Genomic DNA, 25,747 nt, shown 5'->3' with positions numbered 1-25,747 from the left:
GAATGTTTGTCCCGAAACAAACACGTGTGCAAGGCCCTCTTTATATCACGTGTATGTGTGTGTGTGTTGATGAGGATAAGGCTTGTCTGTTCTCATTACAATGATATGATGTGCAAAAAGAGGCTCAGAAGTCAGAATCCATATTGATAAAGATTCATAAGCTTCAATTTCTGCAATTGCACATAATTGCCTACGAGGCGTGTCACGCATGCATTGCACTGGTGCCGGTTTATATAGCCTTGCTGGTGCCTACTTGTAAATGTATTCGGTGTTTGTTTGAGCACCTAACCGTCCTTTGTGCTCTTCTTGACCCTCATCTGTTATTTTTTCTCAGCTCATTTGAATGTCTAATTGTCAGACATGCCAGGACACTGGGAAGAACTGGCGGGAATATTTTATGTGGGAGAGAAGAAGTCTGAGACAAAGAATATCTGTTTTCTATCTCGCCAGTTTTTAAGGTAGGACATAGGTCAGAAAGGTCTAGAATAGAAGCTCAGAACTTTTTGACAGGTTTCACCCATGGGGCAACTATGCAATCACTTATTTAGCCTTTAACAGGCCTACAATAGAAAAGATCATGGTTATGTCTAAATATGATCAAATAAATGCAAAAACTTCTGTCAAGTTAGGCCTATTTATCATTTTTGCATTTGTATCATGCACATGTCAGTAGGCGGAACTATGGTCATGAGTACCCAAATATAGGAACGTTCCCATTTTTAGGAACGAAGTTCCCAAATATGGGAACGGGCGTCGGGCGTTCCCATTTATGGGAACGGAAGGTAATTTTTCGGCCGTTCGCCCACTAAAACTCATTAGTGCATCACGTCTCAAAAAAGTGCACGCTAATTTAAGTATCTACTAAGTCTCTATAAAATTATCTTTAATCTGACCGTTGCACAAGGAAATTGACCGTCGAATGATATTTTTAATGATTTTTTGAAATGACGGAATAGTGAAAAACATGGGTTATACTACATTTAACTTGCAATTTTAAGGAAAATGAAGCGTTTTTTACATTTTGAGGTCAAGTATAATAATTTTCGCCTGGTTATGAAGTTTCATACTAGCGAAACTAGATGCTGACATATGCAAGCGAACACGCGGACAGTCCGGGGGTAATATTGGTGACATTTGGTGTCGGGACGCACGACCGCATGGAACGTCAGTGATTTTACCGAACTACTGTTGTAAACTCAGTTTCAGTGGTTTAGAATTATTCAGCTGTATTATATCATCCCAGATAGACATATTTTATTTGGATGCTAGCTGTTTAGAGTTGTTTTATAAGGAGCGTCATGAGCGTGGTTTTTGTCTTCCGTGTTTCTAAGCGTGATCGTTTTGGGGGAATTTCTCTTATATAGGTCGCTCTGTGTGGCTTATTTATAATTTTTATGCTGATTTCGATCATTCCTCGTGCCCATCCTACCAGGCCTTTTGCCACTTACACTCATCAATAAAGGAAAAAACTAGATTTTCATTGGGACTAGGTGTTTTGAGGGTATAACATATTCAGCGTTCCCATTTTTGGATACTTCCTTGTGCTCGTCAACTATCGGTGATAAACAGACAAGTGCTTGACATGTCTCCACCCTCGGCGCGGACGGTGGATATAGGTATGGAAGACCTTGTTGAACATCGCTGAGCGTTGTGAATTACGTAATCCTGCAGAGGGGGGCGTGCCCGCTGCGAGATCGACGGGAATAAAAGCGCAGAAGACCGGGCGAAACATGCGACGGTCTTGCCGGAAAGGTCATCTGATGAGTGTTGCGTTAACAATAATTTGCGGCGTTGGACGTGATGCTTGTTAATGAAAAGAGCCCCTGAAAGGCGTCGGTGAAATCGTTCCCAATTTTGGGTACGCCGTTCCCATAATAAGGAACGCTTGCAGCGCCAGTGTACGAGAGCGTTCCCAAATTTGGGCTCGCGGCCCGGATGATGGACTGCGTTAGAAATAGGGGAACGATTTGAAACTACGATGGGCCTTACAATATCAAACTCTTTCCCAACAATATTGAGACAAATATCAGGTGGTTCACGATCGTTTTATATTTTTTGGACGTCATTTAACGGTTCTTTTTCTTGTTTTAAATAATGCCTACATGGCGTTCCCATATTTGGGTTTATCGTTCCCAAACATGGGAACGAAAATGCGTTCCCGAAAATGGGTACGCTTGACCATAGTTCCGCCTACTGATGTGATAAAATCCTTGTTATTTTACATTGTAATATATTGGCTTTTAGTTATAGACGTGGAAATAAATCACATTAAATTACTCACTATTTCCTCTTCTTTTCTGAGCAGTGACTGGCGATACCTGAGGATGGGTGAGGAGGCAGACAGCATGGTGCCCTGTGATCCAAATGACTGCTCACCTGGGAAGGATGATGCTGCTGATGCTGATGATCATACTGGAAGTGCTACAGGCATCAAAGGCAGGCCGATGGAGCTTTACCAGGCACCCCTACAGGAGTATAGTGAAGAATTTGTCCAGGATATTGAGGCAATGAGGGCCATGGGCCTGCCCCTTTCATTCACCAACCGCCAAGCAATTGATATTGATGAGGTGGGTGGCTGACTGGAACTCATTTGGTTGTGTGAGAGACAAGTAACATTTTATGACCTTTAATTGTGCTTAATCTGTCTATGATGTATGTTTACACTATTGATATTATCAGGAGCTCTAATGGCTATTAGAGATATTCTATTGAAACTTTAAATTTTACTCTTTTTTTATATGTTGACCTAACTGATTAAACACTAATCCCCAGCATAAAGTTATGTAGTATGTACCTATTTTGTAGTTATTCAATTTATTTGTGATGGGCCTGAAACCTTACATTCCCACATAAATTGAGCCAATGATTTATATAATGCTGCAAATCCATAGGGTATCACCTTTCTATTCCACTTCCTACTAGGAGGAATGGGTGGCCACTGCCAGTGAGGCCCCGCCTCCAGCACCTGCTGCTGTGACATCACACCATGTATCTGTGACATCACTGGAGATGGACGCGTGTGTGACGTCACCCCGCTCGGCGGTGTCGGGCTCCTCGGAGGTGACGGATCAGACGGAGGAGAGCGTCCCATCGCCGGGCGGCCTGGAGTGGCTGCGGTGCGACTACGGCGGTGGTCGGGGCGAGCCTAGTCTAGAGTGGCAGGTATGGCACTGGGATGGTTGGGAAAACGAGGCGTGATGGGGGAAACGATCGGGGATGGGGGCGAAAGAAAAAGGGTTTGCTGCCGTGTTGATGAGTTGTGGCGCAAATAGGTTTCTCTATTCTGGACTATCGGTCACCGGATGTGTCGCGAATTTATGTTGCATGCATTTCGATTAGCAATGCTTCATATTTTGGCAACTCTTGCAGCAGTAGACCCCTTCTGGTAAAGCTGGTAGCTAGTGTCGTTCGGACAATTTGTGAGTCTGCTCATCATTCTGTAATATTCTTACACGATCCTGTGACCACAGGTGTGTGAGCCGCGGCCCGGCTCTGCCGATCTCCAGCGCGACTGGGAGCAGCACTGGGCCGCCTGTGGCGAGGCCGAGGTACTCCGCACGTGGACGGAAAAGTACCGCGACTATATCGACCCTGCCTACCTGGAGGGCACTCAGGACACTGCCGGTCACGACTCCGCTGCCGTTGCCGACTCCGCTGCCGCCAGTTCTACTGACACAGCGGATCCCACAACAGGCCGGGACGTCAGCTCGGGTGTGATCGAGGATCGACTGTCCAGCACCGAGCGAACCTCGGGTGCCGTGTCCGAGGATCAGGTCGGTGTGCCAGCCTCGACCTCTGATGAACCGCATTCAACGTCAGGCTTGGGCGATGGACAGGACGGAACCAAACCCACTTCTGGTCCCAGTCTGTCTACAGCTGAAGACTGTCAGGAGGGCGATCAGGCAGACGTCGAGAATGAGTCTGGTCCTGACGCCGTAAAGAGTGGACCACAGCAGTTTAACTGGGATGAGTTGTGGCAACAGCACTATCAGGAGGTTTACAACCAGATGATGGCGTCTTTCACCGATCGCTGGGGCAAAGAGACGGAGACGACGGGGGTAGAGACGGCGGGGAACGAGGCGGATGCTGGGTCGGGCACAGACCCAAAGAACGGAGTGGATGACGTGAAGGACGGAGTGAGTGTGCAAAAGATGCCGCAGGATGGAACGACGAACGATGCGGCAGTGGAAAATACCGGACAGCAGGAAAAGGAGCTGAAGAAGAAAAAGAACATGTCTTCTAGAAAGGCCAAGTAATATTACATATGCATGTGATATGAAAATGAAATATGCATGTGATTAACGTAGTACTTGACATGATAAGACAACTGCAAAATATTGCAGGTTTTCTTTTAGTCATTTTATATTAAGTTCGCCTTTAACACATAAAAGATGTTTGCTTCGCTATTTGATACAGTTCAGTGATTTTTATGGCTATTTTATCGTGGAGATCGACTATTTGAAGGTGTCGGCGACATGGGCATATAAGGTTCTGTTTCAGTTTATACATCCGTCATGCCGCACGCGCCTGCTGACGCCAGCCTCTTCTTCCATTATATTTCTCAGGGAGATGAAGCTGAACAGTGTGGGCGCCCTGCTGCAGCAGCTGGCATCTGAACCTGAGCCCCAACAGCAGCAGGATCCGACCGTCACGGCAGATTCTGACGTCATTGGGAAAGAAGTAAATGGCACTACGGTCCAACCGGGGGATGATGCCGCGGCGCGACCGGAAAAAGAAAAGGAGGACGGCAGAGCAAGAGAGGACCAAGAGGAAGAGGAGGAGGAACCGACGCTCTCGTATGTTTATCGTATTTACTGTGTTACCAATACAGCTTGGTTTTGTAGCATTTTATCGGCTACCTGTTTCCATATTTGTGCTTAATTGTTGACGTGTGGTGTTTCGTGTATCCTACTAGATTGTTTTTGGTAAACTATGTGATTGACTTGAATGATATTTTGATTTACTGTTCCTCACGCATAAACCCCTGCGTCCGCCATTCGCAGTGGACCAGGAACGCTGTCACACGCCGAAGGTGCCCTGACCATGCTGGGATTCTGTCACGCTCCGCCCGCTGATGACGACACAAGACCAAAGGCCGCACACGTCATCTACCGACAGAAGCGACTGAAGCAGAAGACCCGCTCGCTGAATATGACCAAAACGGCCTTCAAACATGATGATCTCTTGAAGCGGGTTGGTTCCATTGAAGTAAATTTTTGTGTCTGTTTCGCAATCACATCTCGCATATTTGAATGTATGTGAGACGTTAGCGCATTACACTATAAGCGGTATTATAAAAAAGAAAAACATCGTTCTTTCTCTGGTCGAGTGTTAACTTCTTCCTTTCTTGTTTATTGTCGCTTATATCAATACCACATGCTCGTTTCAGACACAGAACCTGTTGAAGAGGTTTCAAGATGACGCCGCGCCGGCTGCCGAACCGACCTCAGAGTCACCCACTGCCGACCAACCGTCCGGCCTTCCAAATGGGACATCGAACACGGATTCGAACACCTCCGGTCCATCCACTGATGTCTCAGAGTCACCTGCTGCGGTCTCCGCTGTCTCCCCGACTCCGGAGACAGCCGGAGACACAACCACCCCCACCCCTGCCCCCGCCTCTGCCAGTGATAGTCGACGATCGGCCCCCTCCCGGGACAGAGGCCGGGGTAGGGGCGGGAGGAGAGCGGGCTCCAAACGCTCTCGCCCGGCCCAGCCGATGCCAGAAGAGATGAGAACGTCGACCGAACTGCAGAAGTACTGGTATCAGCGCTACCGGCTCTTCTCCAGGTGAATATCGCTGATGTTCTATTGTATCGAGTGCTGCAGTCGCCGCGTTTGGGTTGAGATAAGAGAAGCATAAGTATTCAGATGCTGGTGATTGGCGGAGGTTAGTGTACCCCTGCTTAGTTCGCACATACTTTCCATTACTTGCATTGATGTTTCGTCAAGTCAGTTCACGGCTCATAGGCAGTCGCGCACCGGCCTATCTACTGGAAACAGGTGTCATTTCGTAGTTCAAATTTGGCCCACTCCTGTCGTCAAAGTTGATGCGAGTGTTCTTCTGACCCTCTTCCCTCCATCCGCCAGATTTGACGAGGGTATTCGTCTGAGCGGTGCCAGCTGGTTCTCGGTGACCCCCGAACAGATCGCTCGGCACCTGGCCGACCGGTGTCGCGCGGACGTCATCGTCGACGCGTTCTGCGGCGCCGGCGGCAACGCCATCCAGTTCGCCAACACGTGCGAGAGAGGTTAGTGGACGCCTGAGGCAGGGGCGGCTGTGACTGTCGAGTGCTACTGGCAGCCAGGATTCGCACACCCGACCGACCGGGACGACGGTGGCGCCACCGCTCCCTAAGCATAGCTTGTGTGGGTCCCGACCCCTCCTACGATCGGGCAATTCCTATATGTCAAATTTAAGCGTGCCCATCAAAGCTGAACACGGCCTGTCTATCAACTGGCTCAAATCACACAATATCTAGCGCCGGAGCGACTCGAACCCGGACCACGGGGATTCCAAAGCTCTACCAACTGGGCCAGGCTGTCTCACTCATCCATTGTTGTTCAGTTGGGCCACGTAACCTCCCTGATCCTCCGTGACCCAGCATGCCCCTTTGACCTCTGTACAGTCTCTCTCTGTTGACCTCCTGTGACTCTGTTGCGTTGTCTCTTTCGACAGTAATCGCCGTGGACATAGATCCAGAACAGCTGGCGCTGGCCCGGCATAACGCCGGCGTCTATGGAGTTCAGGACAGAATCGAGTTTGTACTGGGCGACTTTTTCCAGCTGGCGCCGCGACTCCGGGCCGACGCGGTGTTCCTGTCGCCGCCCTGGGGAGGTAGGTGACATACCGGGGGGTGGGGCTAGGAACCCCGAGAGAGGGACAACTGCGGGCGAGAGAGGTCGGGGAAGTAGGGGTTGGAAATGTAGGGGAAGTGGTAAGTTGGTAACTCGTCGTTCAGGGGGTTGACTTTGCCGAGCTTAGGCCAGAAGCGGACGATCAGTCGCGTTATTTTTTTTAGTGTTGCTACGCGGCTGAACTTCCTACTTGCTAGTCAGCGCTTGTACTAAACCAAAACTTGTGTCATGTATAACCCTCTATTGCTATCCTCACTACCGTGTGTGTAACCTCACGTCTCATCGTCCGCCAGGCCCGCTGTTCTGTGGCATGCCCTACGACATTACCCGTGTGTGACCTCCCCCCCCCCCCCCACACACACCTGCCAGGTCCGCGGCTGTACTGTGACGCGCCCGTGTACGATATGTTCCGAGTGTGACCCCCCCCCTACCCGCCAGGCCCGCTGTACTGTGACGCGCCCGTGTACGATATGTTCCGTGTGTGACCTCCCCCCCCACAGGTCCGCTGTACTGTGACGCGCCCGTGTACGATATGTTCCGAGTGTGACCTCCCCCCTCCCCCACCTGCCAGGTCCGCTGTACTGTGACGCGCCGCGCCCGTGTACGATATGTTCCGTTGTGTGACCTCCTCCCTACCCGCCAGGTCCGCTGTACTGTGACGCGCCCGTGTACGATATGTTCCGTCTGGACGGCACCGTGGACGGACGGCAGATGATGCGTGCCGCCCGCGCCATCTCAGAAAACATCGCCGTGCTGGCCCCGCGCAACGCTAACGTACATCAGGTGAGAGGCCGGATCCGGCCATTGGTCTTAAAGCTGAAACCGACTCTTTCCCCAGCCAGGAAATCGCATGCGAGTGCCTATTCAAATACATTATAATCCTTCCCGCATCATCGCATGCGGGAGGTGCGTGCGATTGATGCGAGTGTGAGATGATGGATTTGAATACTCTTCTCGCATGCGATTTCCTGACTGCGGAAAGAGTCTGTTTCAGCCTCTATGGTGGGACAGTGGGAGAGTCATGGGAAGAGGGAAAACGAGGACTGAGGCTTGTAATGTTGCGCTGGGCTGTATGACTGTATGACTCAGATTCAGTATGACTCAATGGGCCTCCTTTGCGGGAGTCGGGATTAATGCCTTCTGTCCTGTCCCCGACGCTCTTTTGGTCGGCTTATCATTAGCTCAGCTGGCTGTGTGAGTTCCTCTTTTATCCATTCATCGATTCATCCATTCATTAGTTCCGTGCTCACTGCTCTGCCGGAGCGTAGTGCGTCGCAGGTCTGCTATCGACCGCGTGATTGCGTCACTCCGCTGCCATGACGTAATAGCTCGGGGCGGACCTCGGGCGTCGGTGGAAGTCATGTGGATTAGGGGCGGCGGGAGTCGTGGAGCAGAGTGGCGCAGTGGAAGCGTGCTGGGCCCATAACCCAGAGGTCCGTGGATCGAAACCACGCTCTGCTACGTTTTGACCTGGCTGGGTCGGGTGGTAGGTCAATGCTGAAAGGCGTAGGTATAGTGTTTGCTCTCGCACACGACCGGTCGGTGGAAATCGTCACCACATAGATGCCAAGACTGCGAGTTGAATTATTGTAGCATTTCGTTAGTTACACAGACAACTGCCCGCCTCGGTGACCATCAGCACCTCTGACCCTCTTTCTGCCCCCCCCCCCCCTTCCTCCCTCCCGCCAGCTAACGGAGCTGGCCGGGCCTGGCGGTCAGGTAGAAATCGAGCAAAACCTGCTCAACGGAAAAATCAAGACCATCACCGCCTACTATGGCGATCTGATAGCCTGCGGCGGAGGTGCGTCGTGACGTCAGCAAAGGGGCGGAGCTCCGGTGTCGTGACCCCTGTGCAGTGTGCACTGTGCAGGTCACGGAGGCGGGGCGGAGCCTGGGCGGCGGGGGTGATGTGTTGACTGTTGATACATTGAGATTAGCGCAGGTTAACATCCGTGGGGTCGGATGCTGGTCTTAGTCGTTGTTTGACGATAGGCTGTGCTGTGAACACCAGGTGCCGTTTGAGATGGATTTTACATCATTTTTCACATTTTCAGTCGGGGGAGGTTTGGTCAATCGTTGTCATTTTCAGCACATGCCATTTTTGGCAACCATGTGCTAAAAATGACAACGCTATCAGCTATTTTTAGCAACGATGAAGCCGATTTCACTCCTCAGCGAGGAAATCACGATTTTGGAAATACAAGCACTGATTTTGGAAAAGAAGTGCTGCCACCTGGTGCAAGAAGAAGAAACCAGCTTTAATATGGCCGTTGTTTGTATGGTAGTCCAACGTTGAAGTATACCCTTTTTTGTGGCCTTAAGTTGGAACTTTAAATTGAAGCATCCGAAAATGATCGATATTGATCGAAATCATGATGTTGATGAAAAAAATAATATATTAAGTTGAGAGAGGAGGCCATTTTATCCAGATGCGGTGGTTTACTTCTTGAAATTATTTTTGCTTACGACGACTGCCATGTAATGAGGGATAATTAGCAGCCGTCATTAGCAAAAATAATTTCAAGAAGTAAACTACTGCATCTGGATAAAATGGCCTCCTCTCTCAACTTAAAATATTATTTTTTTCATCAACATCATGTTTTCGATCAATATCGATCATTTTCGGATGCTTCAATTTTAAGTTCCAACTTCAGGCCACAAAACAAACTACCATACAAATAACGGGCATATTATAGCTGGCTTCTTCGTCTTGCACCAGGTGGCAGCACTTCTTTTCCAAAATCAGTGCTTATCTTTCCAAAATCTTGATTTCCTCGCTGAGGAGTGAAATCGGCCTCATCGTTGTCAAAAATAGCAGAATCGTTGTCATTTTTAGCACGTGTGACAAAAATAGCACGTGCTAAAAATGACAACGATTGACCAAACCTCCCCCGACTGTTTTTGTATGATTGTGCAATGCATTGTGCAACGTAAGTGTGACCATCATTCATGCTAGTTTACCGCTGGTCCCATCTTGCGCTATATTTCGAACCTGAACTCAATCCGGTCACCTGTCAATAGACATCTCATTCCAACAGTCAACTTGACGTTATAAATTTACGATGTCGATTTAAACACCATCCATTTCGTCTCAGTGTGCTAATAAAAGTAGAGTACCCCGAAGTTCTGGCTTTGATTTGGTTTAAAAATTAATACATAACAGACAAGTAGCCACAGTTGCAAAATAGCCATCGATTCGTTCCGCGCTACCCGTGTAACAATTTCCGGTAAAGCACGTTCTGAAAAGGAAAATAGCTAGTACCGCCTTTCAGAATATCGCCCAAATGGCCTTTGTCGCCGATGCGTCTTTAACCTTATGCCATTATACAGACTGATATCGCAGCCCTTGCGTGTCAGTGACTTCCCGCTCGGTTTGAGCCGTCAGTGGGACTGTTTTCTGTGGTACGTCTGTTCGGCAACATGTTGCCTGTGTGTCGTGACAGGTAATTTGTCAGAGAGGCGTTGTCAGGTGTGATTTCTCGGCCCATGGCGATTCTTTCTGAGGTTCCCAGAGTCTACGGTAGCACAGTATTCTACGTGACAGCTTGGTCATTCCTCCTTGTAAACTCATCCATGCACCAAAACATCCATTATTCCACTTGGATGTGTATTTTGCAAATGCACACACCCTACCCCACCCCACCCCGACCCAGCCCCGCCTCGGCATAAGACCCCTCCACCCCTCCAGCGTTATCTGCCCTCCTCCGCCAGTGGCGACTCCAGCGGCTTTCGGTACTTGCACTGGTTCCAAACGCGGTACATCTTCAGCTGCCGGCCCCGGTTCACCTGAAGTCGACGATCGACCAGGTTTTGAACCTCCTCCAGACCGGCGCCCGTGAATATGCGGCGCAACTCCTCTGGAAAACGGAGGAAAAGGCACTGGTGCGTCAAACGAGGACCTATGCATTTGGGATACTGAGCATGATTTGTTCACGGGTGCACGATGAAAGGATTGGAAGCAGAGCCCAGATGTGATAAAGCACAGTAACTGTGCATAATTCCTAAAACGTTCCGAGACATGCCTGAGACGAGCTGGCAGCTATGATACAGATATGACGCTCTCATTCCGAATAAGAGCTGGCTTGTGTGACCTAAACTTCCCAATCAAACACTCGCACCAGTCGCGGTATCCTGTAAGCGTCTCACCACTCCACCGACTCACCTTGAGTGAAGAAGTAGACGAGCGTGCCGTCACCCCGGGAGTACAGGTTGTCCTCGAGGCATCGTCCCGGCTTGAAGCGCAGCTGAGCCATGTCATAGCGGCCGTAGTCGCGGAACAGAATCATACCTCCGGGCCGGAGGAACCGTGCTAGTCGCCGCACCGTGGGCTCGTGACTGGAGAGAGGGGCAGTAGAAGGCCGAGGTCAGCAGGCGGATATCGGACAGCAGAGAGAGGGCCGGCTGCGTGGGGTGATCGCGAACTTTTGACACGACTGTAATCATTCCATGTCAGGCCGGTCTCTGACCTAACAAAATCGTAAAAGCTCATGACGTTTAGCAAGACAATAGTCAAAGTGTATTCATATAATCGCAAACAATATTCGCCGCCCCTTTATCTCGGCTTCGTCGATACAGCCACTACCAGCGCTTCTATGAACTATCTTCCTCTTCCCTTAGTGAAAACTGCTTGCATCACTCCAGGATCATCCATTCAGCATCACTTACCGTGAGGGGTGCAATGCCGACAAGACGAATATGAGCACGATCAGATCCAGACTGGACTCTGGGAACGGCACTTCGGCCTGCTCGTCCGACACGTCCATCACAAACGCGTGACACCTGACAGCGGGAAAACGGAGTCTCAGAGAATACTCTGTGACGTCAGAGGTCCAGGCGGTGTCCTCACTCATAACGAGAGACGATCTGAATAGTTGAAGAGCTCGCACCATCTCTTTTCATTATATGTACTGCGCTAGCCGCACCACTGATAGGTATCCGAGTTCGGTGTCGTCAATTTCCCTCAGCAGATCGTCCATTTGCCTGTGCGGGTCGTGGCCTGACATCCACAACCGTACTCTGATCTCTTGGTGTCGTCTACAGGGTGTCCCATAAGTTCGTTCTCACCTAAATTTTACGTTTTTAGCCTCTCTTGCTTAAAAGCACGCTGAAATTGGTTCGTAACTGAGCTTACGTGGTTGCCATGGCTGGTAGAAATATGCTCCACAGTAGCTAATTTCTGTAGACAAAATAGTTTTTGCTATAGAGTCCGCTTCCTACAGAGACGGCTAACGCCGCAACATAGAGGTCTCCGATACGGGTACGTCTCAGTATTTAGTCAGCACGTGACCATTCGCGACGATTGAGGGTGATTGAGGCCTACCAGTCTGTAGCCAATGTCCATCGCTAACTGGACGCACAGTCAGCAAGTGACACCGATGATTTGTCGGGAGTCAGTCACTGCAAGTTTATCCTCTTTCCAGTCAGCCCTCAGGAGTGAGCCAAGTGGCCAAAACTGTGTGGCGCCAAAGTGGCCATCAAAAAGGTCAAAGGGTTACAAAGTTGGTAAGCAGACTTTTCAGGATGGATTACCAGCTGTCTAAGAGTGTTCTTTCGGGGTACATAACTCAAGGTGACTTAAGCTTTGCTTACCGGAGGGCTCAAAACAGTCAAAAACGTCTTAAAATGGCCAAACATGAGTTTCGTTATGCCTGAGGCTAAACAAAACAGAGGGCTGATGACATCAACCAGGTCATCAGGACTAACTAGTCCACGTTCGAAAGGAAACACCCGTCCAAACCCGAAAACAACCCCATAAGGGCGAAGGAGGAGGCCTCCGTTTCGTCCCGTTATGTTCCTATGCAAAAGGTCAGGGTCACTGTGTTGTGGGATTATAGGCGTTCTGGAGTTGACCAAGTTGCAAGTGGCAACCCAGAAACAGTTTTGGGAAGCAGAATGCTTTTCCAATAACATCTAGGAGGAGTTTCAGCCCTCAAGCTGAACTCGAACCGCGAGTATGGACATATTTATAGAGGAGAAAATGGCATCCGGGAGGTCGTAGGCCCATCTTCAGGCAAGACAGTGCATCAGTGCACAGGTCAAGCAAAGCTTAAAAGCGGTGCAAGGAGACTGTGACAGGCATTTGTGGCAAGATCACATGCCAGGCACCTCATTGGATCAAAATTTCATAAAAATTTGTTGGTTATGCTGAAATTGAGGCTCGTCGAAGCGTAGCGCTGTTCCAGCCTCGAGGAGCTCACGGCGCATGTCAAGTCAGTCTGGGTTAACTTTAAGCCTACTATGCAGCCAAACATGCCGGTTGGCATGCTGCAGCATGTATTCATGTGTTTGCCTATTAAATGAGGAGCATATTGAGGGGTCATAAATATATTAAAACGCAATGTACTCTGTTTCACATGCAAACATAATGTGAGAACGAACTTATGGGACACCCTGTACATACCTCTGCGGGTCGTACTGCGGTGCCTGCCGGACGATCTTGACGGCCGACTCTGAGAAGTCGCTGCCGTAGACGAACAGGTGCGGGTCGCTGTTGGTCTCTAGCAGCGGGAAGACGGTGTTGCCGACGCCGCAGCCCACCTCCCAGACTCGGCGGCGCGCCTGACAGCCCGGGTACGGCTCGCTGGGGGTCTGCGGGCGGGAAGAGGAGGCAGTCACCATGCAGCTCTGAGGAACAACGTCCGTCGCTTCTTCAGTCGTCACTTAATAATATAGGTATGCAGTTAATTATAGCGTAGGCGTTCATCTTATGACTGCATCATCTAGGGCATATGTTGCTCCTTTTTATGTGTTACTGCGGATTGGTATAATCGCACTCCATGGCAGCGTTATGCAGTGTTCCTTACTACATAGACATACTGCAGTCCTACATCAGGTGCTGTGATAAGTCCCTCAACACGACGCTTGACTTACCTCTGGGAGTGGCTGTGATGTATCGCTCGGCTCTCCTAGTTCGGGAAACTCCGTGAACAGCCAGTTCCTGTCTTTGAAGAATCTGTGAAACAGGAGTAGATTAGATACCATTAGCGTTCGGTATTGTGTACGCTTCCAGACAATCAGAACGACTGACCATTTATCTCTAAACTCCTTGCCTCGCCTTCGCTTCGGTAAATGATGGGTGACTGGATCAATTTGTTTGTGAGCTGACATCTAGATCCCTGGACCGTATGTGAGTACGCCGCCAGTGACTCCGCGCCTCACTTGTTATCGTGCTGGTCGTAGAAGGCGTCCCAGTAGGTGTTGGGCGCGCCGACCAGCTGCTCCGCCTTCTCCCGGTCCGCTTTCACGCTGGCGTTCTGTTCAACCTTCTGCCGGGCCTCGCTCTCCTGTTCCGGTCCCCACTCCACGTTATCCCTGCACGGAGGCATAGACAGTAGTGACGGCTGGACACTGCGGTGTAGTTAGCATTACAAAATAGGCCTCAGATGACTGAACGGAGATCCTATGTTTATCAGCGAGACAGTGCAATGGAATTGCCGACATGACATTGTTGTCACCTATGAGCACAACTGAGCAGTGTTGAACGTCATCTCAAGTCCCTTACGATGATGGTCCATCTGAACTATGAACATTTCACTAACCCGCGCACCGCTTACCACGCATTGTGCTTGAAGACGTCATCAGGGTTGTCCAGCGTCCGGTTTCCGAACTGGGGTCGTTTGTCGGTGGCCATGTGTCTGGGGATGGCAACACCCGATCTGGCAGCACTTGTTGGTACGTAGGCTGGTCCAGCCGATGGTGTATGGGTCACTCTGTAACACATCATCGGCACAGGTTTCGATCCACATTGGGGAAGGAAGTAAGAAAGAGATGGGAAGTGTTAGGTTATGTTCCCGTGCTGTTTTACTCACCCGACTTTATTTGTCCTTTAGTCGTTGGTCGATGGTCTGATGAAAAAAACTAGACTTAGCAATCATCTAAGCCCAGTGGCGACGCTGGCAGAGTAGAGCATAGGACGTCGGTAGTGTGCGTCCCAATGGCTCTGGATGGTAGGGGTATTCAAAGGGTATTTCGTATGACATCTTAAGTCTCACTTATCACAGTATCATTGACATCTCATTTTCCTCATAGGCTAAAATCCGGTATTAAAACGAACAGCAAGCAGAAAGTATGTTTTAAATCAATTTATTTACGCGATTCATGTTCTGTACCGCTTAGCGCGACTGCGAGCACATGGTCCACAATGCATTGGAAATTCGTAGATCATAAAACCAGTAAAACGCCTTTTGGGCGAAGAACGAGCGAGCGAGATAGTGAGCCCTGCACGTGCGGAAGGGCGCGAGGGTACTTCCAACGGGCTTGTGCAAAGCACCCTTCTAACCGGTCGCTAGCGGTGTGCCAAATTTGAACGCAATCGGCCCAGCCGTTCCTGAGATCTGGAAGCGGCATTCTGCACGTGCGCACGTGCAAACGGGGTCCAAAATGACTTTTGCACGGCACCCTACTAACCGGTCCCCAACCGTGTACCAAATTTGAGCGCAATCGGCCCAGCCGTTCTCGAGATCTGGAAACGCCCCCTGCACGTGCGCACGTGCAGTAGCACCCTAACCGCAACACATGGGAATGCATTGCCTGGTGGGTGCCTACCTGTATGCCAAGTTTCAGCGAAATCGCCCCCAGTAATTACCGAGTTACTGAAATGGGAACAAATTTGGCACCTCTTATTGTATTTTGCACGTGCACTGGGGGTGACCCACATGCATCGAGAGTATCCTATTTTGGGCAGAAGGGATGCTGCTACCCTATAAAAATTACCGCAAGTCAATCGCCCAAGCGGCTGCTGAGATATGAGCCTCTCAAAATCACTACTTTTGCAAAACAGCTTGAACACCCTTGACTTTTCACGTGGCACGTGCCACGACGGTCACTGAGATGTATCAAAAGTAGTCAATTACGGGGTAGAAGGGATGGGGCTACTCAACAAAAAAGACCGCAGGCCAATCGGTCCAGCGGTTGCTGAGATATAAGCCTCTCAAAAGCGTTACAGGCCGGGCCGGGCCGGGCCGGGCCGGGCCGCTCATACTGAGATTTTTCCGTTACATTGAAAAGACTCACTTCGCTCGCTGCGCTCGCTCGCTCGTAACAAAATAATTTGATTGCAAATTACCTATAGCGGGTACAGTTCAAGCGCATCCATATGTTTACGGAGGCAGGCAGACGGCAACTTAGGAGCCTCAGTAGCCGCTATGAAGCAGCCTAAGAATGTCGAGGGCAGTCAGGAACTGTTTTGAAGACGGCGATGAGATTTGGCTCTTCAGGAGCCAAAGAAAGAAGGGACAGAGTCCAAAACTAACGTCTCCGTGGCAGTTGGCACGGTACATATCGGATAGTGCAGAGGTGGTCTGCTGTCACCTATGGCATTCAGTGGAGGAAGCATTCTAGGTGCAAGGTTGTGCACTTCAACAAGCTGTGGAAGACAAAAGGCCCACCACAAGTCACAACTCAGCTGGACCAGTGGTTCGACGCTGGGTGGCTCCGAGAGTCCAGGGGCAGTCGTTGACGATCAGGAGGGGATCATTCCTCCCTGTTCTCAAGGCGGTCATCCAATCTCATCCTGAGAGTGACCCTTCTCCGGGAATGCTGGGAGGCGTTCCTAGGGGAATCGGCGTCCCTCCCGACGCCCCAGTCATGGCCGACCAAGCTCCTGAGCCCTTCGATCGGTGTCGTCCTCGTCGGTTCCCTAGACGCCCACGATGTTTACAAGATGATTGCAACTAACATCAGGAGGGCATATTCATATTCCCAATACTGATTGAACCACTGAGCGTGCATATGTTTGTTTTGCTGCACTGTAAATACTCGTTTTGCATGTTGCATGAGTGTCGTGTCGTAGCTGCAGAGCACTCGTACATCTTCTTCATGTTAACATGTGCGTCCTCTACCCACCAGAAAACATGGGAGACTTCCTGGATGTAATCGACGCGGAGGCCTCTGACTGGCTTCGGAGCCAGGCGGCGGAATCTGCCACTGCGGTGAAAAAAAGCGCGACCAGCTTCGCCCGGGGATCCTGACCTTGGCGTGGCGGAGTCGTCGCACGCTCCATCGCAGTCCACCACCGGAGATCAGATGCACCTTCTTCTGGGTTGCTCCATCGCCCGTGACGCAGGACTCAAGGCCGGAGCCGACCTGATCCTCAACAGGGCGCGCGAGGGAAACACCTGGGAGAGGGCCGCGGAAACCATCCAGCACGACCTCGAGGTCTGGGAGTCTGCAGCAGCGGCTGCCGGTCTCGGGCGCGGCCGGGTCATATTCTGGTTCTCCGGAAACGAGGTGTATGACCAGAAAACTGGATATGACTGCCTCAACGAGCGTGGGCCCCTGGATTCGGCCATCGCACATGTGATCAATACCGCTGTGCAAGACCAGGGGCGGCCACTCATCCTGGGACCGCTGCCACGTTTTCAAGTGGACCGATTGCTCCGCTGGGAGAAAACTGCCGCCAACAAACTGGAACGGAAGGTTAAAGGGGTGGCGGCTGAAGTGGACTTCCACTCGCTAGGCAAGGCCCTGACGAAGAAGTTCCACCGGCAACATGTGGTCGTCGACAAGTGCCACGAGTGGTTCGCGGCGGACGGCATCCACCTTTCCCGTGCGGGTTACGCTAAGGTGGCGGACGCCACCTATTTCCCCCGGTGGCTGAGTGTCCTGAGCAGCGATGCCTAATCCCGGGGTGGGAACGTAGCGGGTTGAGTTATTTACGTTTTGTTTGTTGACTTTCGCGATTAACCCTATTAGTGGCAGGGGGGGGTGTTTTTATCCACCCCTCAGGTTTTTCGGGAATATCTCCGAAACCGCTGAAGCTACGATGCTGAAATTTTCTGACTTTTCCTAAAACTAAATTGGGCACATTCCCTGAAAATTTCAAGTTCATAACTTTACCAGGGGCGGCTCCAGAGCACTGGGAATTGGGGGGTCCTATTCGTGAAGCGAGTCATTTGGGCGAAGATCACGATGCTGCACCAGTTTTACGAACAGTGAATGAAAGGTATCATGTGATAACATATACAAAGTTATTGTGCATCCTCTTTTGACACGTTTTTGCTATAATAGGCGGATCCAGGCGTCCAAAAAGGGGGGTTATTTTTTACCTCCCAACATAGGTGCCCTGACTCCGCCTATGCATGACCAATACAATTTTAGTCGTTCTCTCATAAGAAATTGTAACATAACAAGACCATTGCCACCCTTCTTAGAAACAGTGCCAACAAAAACCTTATTTACTATACTTTTTGTGTACCCCCAATCTCAATGATCTGTATCCGCCTATGATTTTTGAAAATGCGTATTTTTAGGATCCATGTAAATTCCTGGTTCATTCTCTATCGATCGGCAAAAGTTGCGTTAAGATTGGTTCAGAAACCTGGCCGTGATAAACAGTCTAAAATGTATCTGCAATTTGCCCGTTTTACCCCCTCTACCCCCCTATTGACATTTTTTAATTTTATTTTTTTTTAGAAATGTAGATCTCGTTGAGCGAAATCGAATGCCGTTTGAATTTTGAAAATCGGCCCGTTAGATCTCGAGATATCAAGGGGGGTCGTAAACAGCCCCCCCCCCCCTGCCACTAATAGGGGGTAGCCAGGAGCCTGCCACTAATAGGGTTAACAACTATTGTGTAAAACATTTATTTGCATGTGTGTGCGCATGCGTGTGTATCTTTCGGCACGAAAGCCTTTTCTTTCGAGGGAGCATTGTAACGCATGTTAAGTTGCACGTGTTTGATATCCGTTCGGCTGTACGATCGGCTGTTGGTGACATCGCGCGGCTCGCTGGGGTCCACTGCGATCCACAGAACCTCGCCTCAGGGCAGGCTGCGCATGCGCGGTGACCGGTTAGCGGACCGGATATATAAGGCAGTCGACCCCGGCTCGGGTCACCGTTCCGTCATTTCCATTCTCGGGACAGTCAAATCCTTCTCTTTCACGCCTAAAATCCCTGTTCCGGGCTGGACGGGCAACTTTATCCCATGCGGGCAGCTCCCATTGGAGCACACGTCCTGTAGCCGGGTGCAGTGCAGTGAGTGCTAGGGGGTCGGAACGCCTATCCATTTGGACGGGCTCAGCCCCGGTAACTAACTAGGGTGCCCGTTCAGACCAAAGTCTCTCCCTAATTCCTATCATCCTCCCGGCTCTGCAATGGTTAAACTTGACCGAAGAGCCTAACCCAGCAAAACAAACAAACAAAGGCTCGGGTCAGTCGGTGTGCTCCAGCCTCTGTGGTGAGTGATCCCAACGCTCGCATATATTTGTGAATATAAGTTGTTTCGGAGACATTTATTCGTTCTCAACTGGAGGGCAATCGTAACAATAATGTAAGTGATCAGCAAATAAATCACAACTACCCCTCACTTTCATGGGACATAGGTACAACACAGTCGTCATACAGTAAATAAGTTACAGCATGACCGCAAGCTCTATCATTGGTCCAGTCCTTCACATTCAAAATGTTCGATTTTTCCAATAGGCATGAAATGTAAGCTATTATAGGGCCCAGGGCCCTCGTAACCTATGGAGCGGATTTTTGTTCACGCAGGAAACTGTGGGCTTGCTGAAGGACGTCTTGCATCTCTGGATAGCTTGCTAGCCTGCACGCGTCTTCTATTGGTGCCCACCTCCAGTCAGTGTGTTCATGGGATAGGGTCACAGCCGCATCTTTCTCAATTAGCTCCGCCAAATAGTACGCTGATACTTTGTTGTTGCCCCATGCTATGTACGATATTTCTTTCACAAACCCATCAACAACTTTCAGCTGCGATGGTGTGAACCCGGCTTCCTCTTGCGTCTCCCGCAGAGCAGTCGTCAGGTCATCCTCCCCCGGATCCACGTGTCCTTTGGGAGGTGTCCAGTGACGAGCCCCATTGGAGGCTTGGAGCAACAGATATTCTACTTGGTCTTTGATTTTACGAAATATGACAAAGCCACTAGCGCGTCTTGACATCTTGGATATCTGAAACCCAACAAAACTTAATGAACAATCATCCTTCAGATGGATAACCAGTGAGCCATGTTTATCAAAAGCATGGGCATTCCTCAATTTGTTGTGGGTTGTAATAGTAGCTTCATGGTAAATGGTGGATTGTATTTGAAAGCATTTAGAAGAAGGCTCTTGCAAGAGCTAGGTAGGTTCATAGTAACAGGCTGGATATGCTCCACCACCATTCCTTGATCTGTAACTGCAGTTGACCACTGACCAGAGCAGGGATGAAAGTCATGTGCTGGGCATTGCTGATGAGATTCTGTAGGTATCTGGCTTGTAGCCACTCTTCTGTTTCAACACCTCATTTTGTGTACTAGCAAACAGCATTAGCATCAGCAAGATTCAAATTAAAAGATAGAATCCATACGTCCATTGATTCAACAGATCCCAAATAGTGATGTACATTACTGGTGTGAATCTGCTGTTTCTTCCTCTGTCCTGATGAACATGAAATTATGCAGCTAAATATCAATGCAATAATTCATGTTCATCAATTCCTTGACCATTTGGGTTTCCTCAGGCTACAGGCTGACTGAAAGACTGAAAGGGAATAGTTAACATCCGAGTGCACAGTGAGTGTGCAACTACTCCAAATGGATCTTTTTAAGAGGAAAGTCCACTTCTTCATCACATACTTTATTCAAATGTGCATCAATACACTGTAGGATCTGATAAATTTAACCATTGAGCCCACACTGTTTGCCTATATTGGTTTACAGATGCTCCATGTGAAATAATTTGCAGGAAATGCAAACAGGATGTGTACAAATAAGCAGAGCTCTAACAAAACCGAAAAGTCCAATGCTGCAGAATTGTGACAAAAGGCTGTTGATTAGTAAGTTGCATGCTAGAATGATGATGAATGAAAAAGGATACCTAACACATCATTACTCTCACATCACTAAATGTGCACGGCACATTGCTTTCTAAGTTTCTACTTTCCTAGTCAGGTATTTTACATTGCTATTATATGTTGCTACATCTTGCAATACCGATGCAGGCTGCACATTGGTTCTCTGGCCTCTGGGTATTGCGCCTCTCCTTGGTTGCAAAAATAAAGAAGTGTGACGCCTGCTTTATCACTAGGTCCTGTATTATTCAATTGTGTAGTCAAAAGTCATTTGTTTCAGCCTTTTTGTCACTGTTCCCCCACAATACAGCGTGGAGGATAATATTCAGACTGCAAAAATTGCTCTTCTGATAGGTAAAATCAGCTGCCGGACATTGGTCACGTGACCACATTTTCCGTTTGACCTTGAGTTGGCACCAGATTTTGTCGACAGACGTGGCGCAGCTTATTTTACTGCATTATTTTGGATACTAAATATTTAGCCGTGTGGTGGTAAATGATACCGTGCAAATAATATTGAATCATCGGTGACATAGTTACCACTGAAACTTGAATATCATCAATAAAATACAATTAATCTATTATTACTCTTCCATTGATTTTATTGTGCTTGCAGGCATAGGTAGAAACTGAAGAGCTGAGCCTGCAGCTTACAGTTGTTCTATACAGTAGCGGCGGAACACCTTCAATTAGGGGGGGGGGGCACTGCCGACTTTCGGTCCGATTCTTTCCATGCAACGCCCATAGGGCTAATGTTAAAATGTCAAAATTAAAGGGGACACGGTGCCCCGGTGCCCTCCCCGTTCCGCCGCATATGGTAAATCAAGGCTACTGAGGGCGCAAATTTGTTTCATTTATCTTTAATAACTTATGCCCTACCTTCATCTACTATTATCTGTAAGAATCTTGCATCAATCATCACCAGACTTCTTAGTTTTTTTACTACGCCCCGGCCGCGAGAGCGAGCGGGTACGACTCCCTCGCCCTAATTGAGCTAGCCTCGCGGGAAAAACAAGCATGTGTGCCGTTACGGGACCGGGGACGCAGCGATTGATGCACGGTTCAAAAGTCTCAGGTCAACTGGTGGCCTCTGAGGGTCAGGTCAAGTGCCCCGAGGGCCAAAATACGATTTCGGGTTTTGAGAAATAACTTTGCCAAAAACGGCGCAGAGTCGCGATTTTAGTACCATCATGTTTGTCATGCTCCGGTGCGTCAAAATGGTACACTTTTGTTTGGGTGGGGTCAACATAAGGTGTTCACATCGGGTCAAAGCCAGGTCAGAGGCACTCAGGTCACGAAGTTGGTCGGAGGAGGTTAATATCTTATATCATTCGATTCGGTAAGTCTTCCCGAGTATATTGGCGACTTTTCCGACTTGCCAATTCAATTTTATCAGGAGTTATTGACGAAAAAACTTGTGACCTTTGTGACGTCATAAATGACGTCACGCTAGGATAAAGATGCGAAAGTGAAGCATTAGACATTGCAAGAATTGCATGAAATTGCGATTCCATGTGCTTGAGCTAGGTTTAGATCATTCTCGGCGTCAAAATTACAGTTTCTATATTTTCCCCATTGACTTGTAATGGTGACGTCACGCGATCGGCCTGACCTCATGTGACCTCTAGGAGAAATCCGAGATATACAAGTTTTGAGACTTCTAGAGGATACTAGGTCCTGTATATATCATCTCGCTGTGACAGCTCCTCTGGCACCGAGGGCATTGCGAAGTTTCGGTATTTTGGGACTATTGCAGAGGTTCACGTGTGACGTCATAAGTCAGTGATCTGACCTGAGGCGGAAATGCAATTGGTTTCCAAAGATGCATATGGAAGCAAGGATAAGGTGTGCCAAATAGCAGCCCTCTAGCTGTAAGGTGTTCTGAGCTATCGCCAAAAGTCTTGAGTGGAGCGCTACCGACTCCTCCGGTCGGCCGCCGGGGGTTAGGAGGCGTGCAGGGTATCGGAAAACCACCTGGTACTTTGCGAATTTTGCCGATAAAAATACGTTTCTTATGCCGATTTATAGCCAAAAGACTACTGAATCTCAAACCAGTCGTATCCTTGCACTAAATGGCTTGGTTTAGACACGATAGGTCTGAAAAGAAAAGGTCCCATGTATTCTCTATGGGCGCCGCGAGGCCGTTGGCACCAGAGTTTCGGGAAGTGCCCTCGCCACAACCGCACGTGCAGATTTGGTCACGTGACCAAGCGCATTTGCCGCCACTGTATTTATATACACTGTGGGTAAAATCTTAATTTTCACCATGCTTCGTTTTAAGTATGATCTTTACACGTGGAAAGGCATGCACACCAAATGAAACACGACCGCCATTAATGCCTCCGACAGTACAAATCTCACCCACCTTCCTACAGTAGCTTTGCACGTCAAATATTGCGAATGAAACGCTGTCTTGTGATTGATAACGAAATTGATGTGCCTCGCCGTAGCTCGAAATAGCATTATACTTGGATTATTTTATACCTCCGAGACCACGAGCCAACCCACAAGTAATTGACAAGGTTTACCTATTTGTGAGCTCAAAAACTTTCATTTTAGAAATGACGTCATGTGTAAAATGAACCCAGGCCATAGAGATTTACCTGAACATAAATATTTATCTTTTTTTAACAAATCATGCAAATTCATCTAAATTCATTTGACAATAGCTTTAACATTTTTCACTTTAAAAGTTAAGTGTTGAAACAATTATAATAACATGACGTAATCAAAATCATAATGTGTGATTTCAAGGTTCAATATTGATGGTCGTCAAATAAGGACCTTTTGCCGTTTCATAATATCTCCAAACTTCAAGAGGCGAGCCGCGATGGCCGAGTGTGAGACTGGGCACTGAGCAGGCCGGCCGGCGACCGTAGCGTAGGGCGTAGGCGGCAGAGGGTGGTAGAGCGTGAGTGAGTATGTGGTAACCACGTGTGTCGCCGGCCGGCACGGGAGTTCCCGGCGCAGACCGATTCGCGCGCCGACTTGTGACGTCGCTACCCCGCCCCGGCGCTGGGGGACGGCCCAGGACGTGTCTGTTCGTGAACTTTGTCCCATCACGATGCGACCGCGTGCCTGCGGCCTGCGCTGCCGCAGTGCGTCGGCCAGTGACCAATCCGCGCTCCGATCCGCAGCCACGTGGTGTCCGAGTGCTTCTGCGCATGTCTGGGCCCGGCCCTCATTGAGTACTGTGGTAACCACGTGTGTCGCCGGCCGGCACGGGAGTTCCCGGCGCAGACCGATTCGCGCGCCGACTTGTGACGTCGCTACCCCGCCCCGGCGCTGGGGGGCGGCCCAGGACGTGTCTGTTCGTGAACTTTGTCCCATCACGATGCGACCGCGTGCCTGCGGCCTGCGCTGCCGCAGTGCGTCGGCCAGTGACCAATCCGCGCTCCGATCCGCAGCCACGTGGTGTCCGAGTGCTTCTGCGCATGTCTGGGCCCGGCCCGCTGCGTCGGGCCGCGCGCTCCCAGGGACTTCTGGCCGAGCTCTTGGCCCGAGCAGACGCGTCACGTCTGGCTCCGCGATTTGGCCCGTTCTGTCCGGGATTTATAACTTAGATTAGGCAGGGCATATTTGGCAAACTTGGATTTCATTCTCGTCTCTTCGTCGCTCCATTGTCTGATTCGCTGTTTTGGTTTTTTGACTTCGTTTTGGTAATTTAAATATAACAACCCGCTCTTAAATTAATTCTTTTACTTGGGGCCGTTTGGATCGAACTGATTGAATTTTTGGAACACGCACCAGGTTGATATTTTCCATTTCTGATTAACGTAAAATCCAGTCACTGATATGTGGTGAACAGCCCCACAGCACCACATATTGGTGAGCCCGACGTGATTCCTGTTCGATTTTTCCATACTTCCGGGTTGTCGCCTCCGCTCATTCCCGAATCAATTATTTTATATTATTCCCCCACATGATTGCTATTCCGTCGCTCCACAGTGGCTTCTGCGCCACTTTTCCATGATGGTTTCTGTGCCATCTCTCCGCCGTGTGATTAGTTAGGCATTTATCTTCTCGGTGATTTTATTTCGGCGTTCCATTGGCTCTTTCGGATTTTGCACCCGGTGTTTTAATCTTTAATTGTTCAGTGCATTGCAAACACCGGCTATACTTTAACGATCATGACGAACGAGGGCACGATGGAACCCGCTCATGCTGAGCCGGTCCATCATGTGTCGATCAAGCCGCCGGTTTTATGGACACCGCAGTTGACGGCTGGTTTGCTATTATGGACGCCCAATTTAACATTGCCAAAATCACCAACTCGCAGACCAAATTCTACCACGTTCTCTCTGTCCTGCCTCCGGAAACCATCTCGCACGTTCCGCGTGCTGTCTTGAGCAACAAAAATTTCTCTGAGCTACAGACAGCCGTCACTGGCATGTACGAAAAGACAAAGCCAGAGATGTTTGAGAAACTGATCAGCAAAACGCGTCTGACGGGCCGACCCTCACTCTTTCTAAGCGAACTCAGAGAGGTGGCCGACAAGGTTGGTGTCGGAGACGATCTCGTTCGGCACAAATTTATCCAGTCGCTACCCGCAGGCATTGCTACGGCCCTGGCTTCTCAGCGCGAGCTCTCACTGTCGCAGTTGGGCAAACTCGCGGATGAACTGATGCCTCTTGTGCAAAACTCAGCTGCTAACATGGTTCACTGTCAGGATCAGGACCCACAGTCTGACTCACAGGCGTTCCTTGTGGCTCAGCAGCACCCAAGGTACCACAGGGCCACTCAGCCGCAGAGCCGAGCCGCCACACACTCCCCTGCTCGTGATGCTCGTGATTCAAGAGCGTCTCTCGGTCTCACGCCGTTCCACCCTGACCAGAAGCCGAAAGTATGCCGTGCTCACCTGTTTTTCGGCAGCAGAGCACGCACTTGCAAGCCATGGTGTCACTGGCCCGACAAAGTTGCTGATCTGACCATGCAGCCGTCCTCACGAGCTGCATCTCCCTCCCGTGCAGCCTCAGAGTCGGGAAACGAGAGGAGCAGGCCGTAAACGCAGCCCTCGGCCTGCCGCTCCTTAGGGTCACAGCCAAGGTGAATGATCAGCCCCTGAAATTCATCGTGGATACTGGCGCTGGTGTATCCCTGGTTCCA

General features: G+C 49.7%; 2 protein-coding genes, 1 long non-coding RNA gene and 1 other non-coding gene across 9 annotated transcripts; 2 read left to right on the top strand and 2 right to left on the bottom strand.

Annotated features, from left to right (window-relative positions):
• LOC122364118 (trimethylguanosine synthase-like) lies at nt 1-16,826 on the top strand. 2 transcript variants are annotated; one of them, XM_043334217.1, is made up of 13 exons: nt 1-51; nt 335-458; nt 2,306-2,567; nt 2,923-3,162; nt 3,471-4,252; nt 4,566-4,796; nt 5,004-5,193; nt 5,390-5,790; nt 6,091-6,251; nt 6,680-6,838; nt 7,502-7,641; nt 8,548-8,659; nt 16,705-16,826. In XM_043334217.1, the coding sequence occupies exons 2-13, from the start codon at nt 361-363 to the stop codon at nt 16,824-16,826; spliced, it is 2,898 nt and encodes a 965-aa protein (XP_043190152.1). In that variant the 5' UTR covers nt 1-51; nt 335-360. The 2 variants fall into 2 exon arrangements, with proteins under 2 accessions (XP_043190152.1, XP_043190151.1); XM_043334216.1 differs by having other exon boundaries at nt 49-84.
• Nucleotides 8,248-8,319, top strand: Trnam-cau. The gene has a single exon. It is a non-coding gene; the product is annotated as a tRNA-Met (tRNA).
• Nucleotides 10,449-23,161, bottom strand: LOC122364120 (tRNA N(3)-methylcytidine methyltransferase METTL2-like). 5 transcript variants are annotated; one of them, XM_043334222.1, is made up of 8 exons: nt 23,126-23,161; nt 14,412-14,567; nt 14,017-14,169; nt 13,729-13,810; nt 13,259-13,446; nt 11,524-11,637; nt 11,021-11,193; nt 10,449-10,715 (listed from the first exon to the last, which is right to left on the bottom strand). In XM_043334222.1, the coding sequence occupies exons 2-8, from the start codon at nt 14,486-14,488 to the stop codon at nt 10,549-10,551; spliced, it is 954 nt and encodes a 317-aa protein (XP_043190157.1). In that variant the 5' UTR covers nt 14,489-14,567; nt 23,126-23,161; the 3' UTR covers nt 10,449-10,548. The 5 variants fall into 5 exon arrangements, with proteins under 5 accessions (XP_043190157.1, XP_043190153.1, XP_043190154.1 ...); XM_043334218.1 differs by having other exon boundaries at nt 23,007-23,157; XM_043334219.1 differs by lacking the exon at nt 23,126-23,161 and adding an exon at nt 14,667-15,138.
• On the bottom strand, nt 19,074-20,919 carry LOC122364121. The gene is made up of 3 exons (XR_006253491.1): nt 20,875-20,919; nt 20,006-20,331; nt 19,074-19,761 (listed from the first exon to the last, which is right to left on the bottom strand). It is a non-coding gene; the product is annotated as an uncharacterized LOC122364121 (long non-coding RNA).
• Nucleotides 23,162-25,747: the final 2,586 nt, after the last annotated feature.

Source organism: Amphibalanus amphitrite, unplaced genomic scaffold, assembly GCF_019059575.1.
Source record: "Amphibalanus amphitrite isolate SeventyFive unplaced genomic scaffold, NRLGWU_Aamphi_draft 000657F_arrow, whole genome shotgun sequence".
Classification (NCBI taxonomy): domain Eukaryota; kingdom Metazoa; phylum Arthropoda; class Thecostraca; order Balanomorpha; family Balanidae; genus Amphibalanus; species Amphibalanus amphitrite.
Note: the sequence above shows the minus strand (reverse complement) of the source record. Positions and strands in the feature narration are given on the sequence as shown.

Excerpts from the sequence above, each read along its gene's own strand:
- LOC122364118 (XM_043334217.1), top strand. The coding sequence starts at position 361 with ATGCCAGGACACTGGGAAGAACTGGCGGGAATATTTTATGTGGGAGAG. Across the intron at positions 4,253-4,565 it reads ATGTCTTCTAGAAAGGCCAA|GGAGATGAAGCTGAACAGTG; the intron begins GTAATATTACAT and ends TATATTTCTCAG. Across the intron at positions 6,252-6,679 it reads CGCCAACACGTGCGAGAGAG|TAATCGCCGTGGACATAGAT; the intron begins GTTAGTGGACGC and ends CTCTTTCGACAG.
- LOC122364120 (XM_043334218.1), bottom strand. The coding sequence starts at position 23,104 with ATGCTATTTCGAGCTACGGCGAGGCACATCAATTTCGTTATCAATCAC. Across the intron at positions 11,194-11,523 it reads TCGGCATTGCACCCCTCACG|TCACGAGCCCACGGTGCGGC; the intron begins GTAAGTGATGCT and ends CCCTCTCTCCAG. Across the intron at positions 10,716-11,020 it reads CGTCTACTTCTTCACTCAAG|AGGAGTTGCGCCGCATATTC; the intron begins GTGAGTCGGTGG and ends TCCGTTTTCCAG.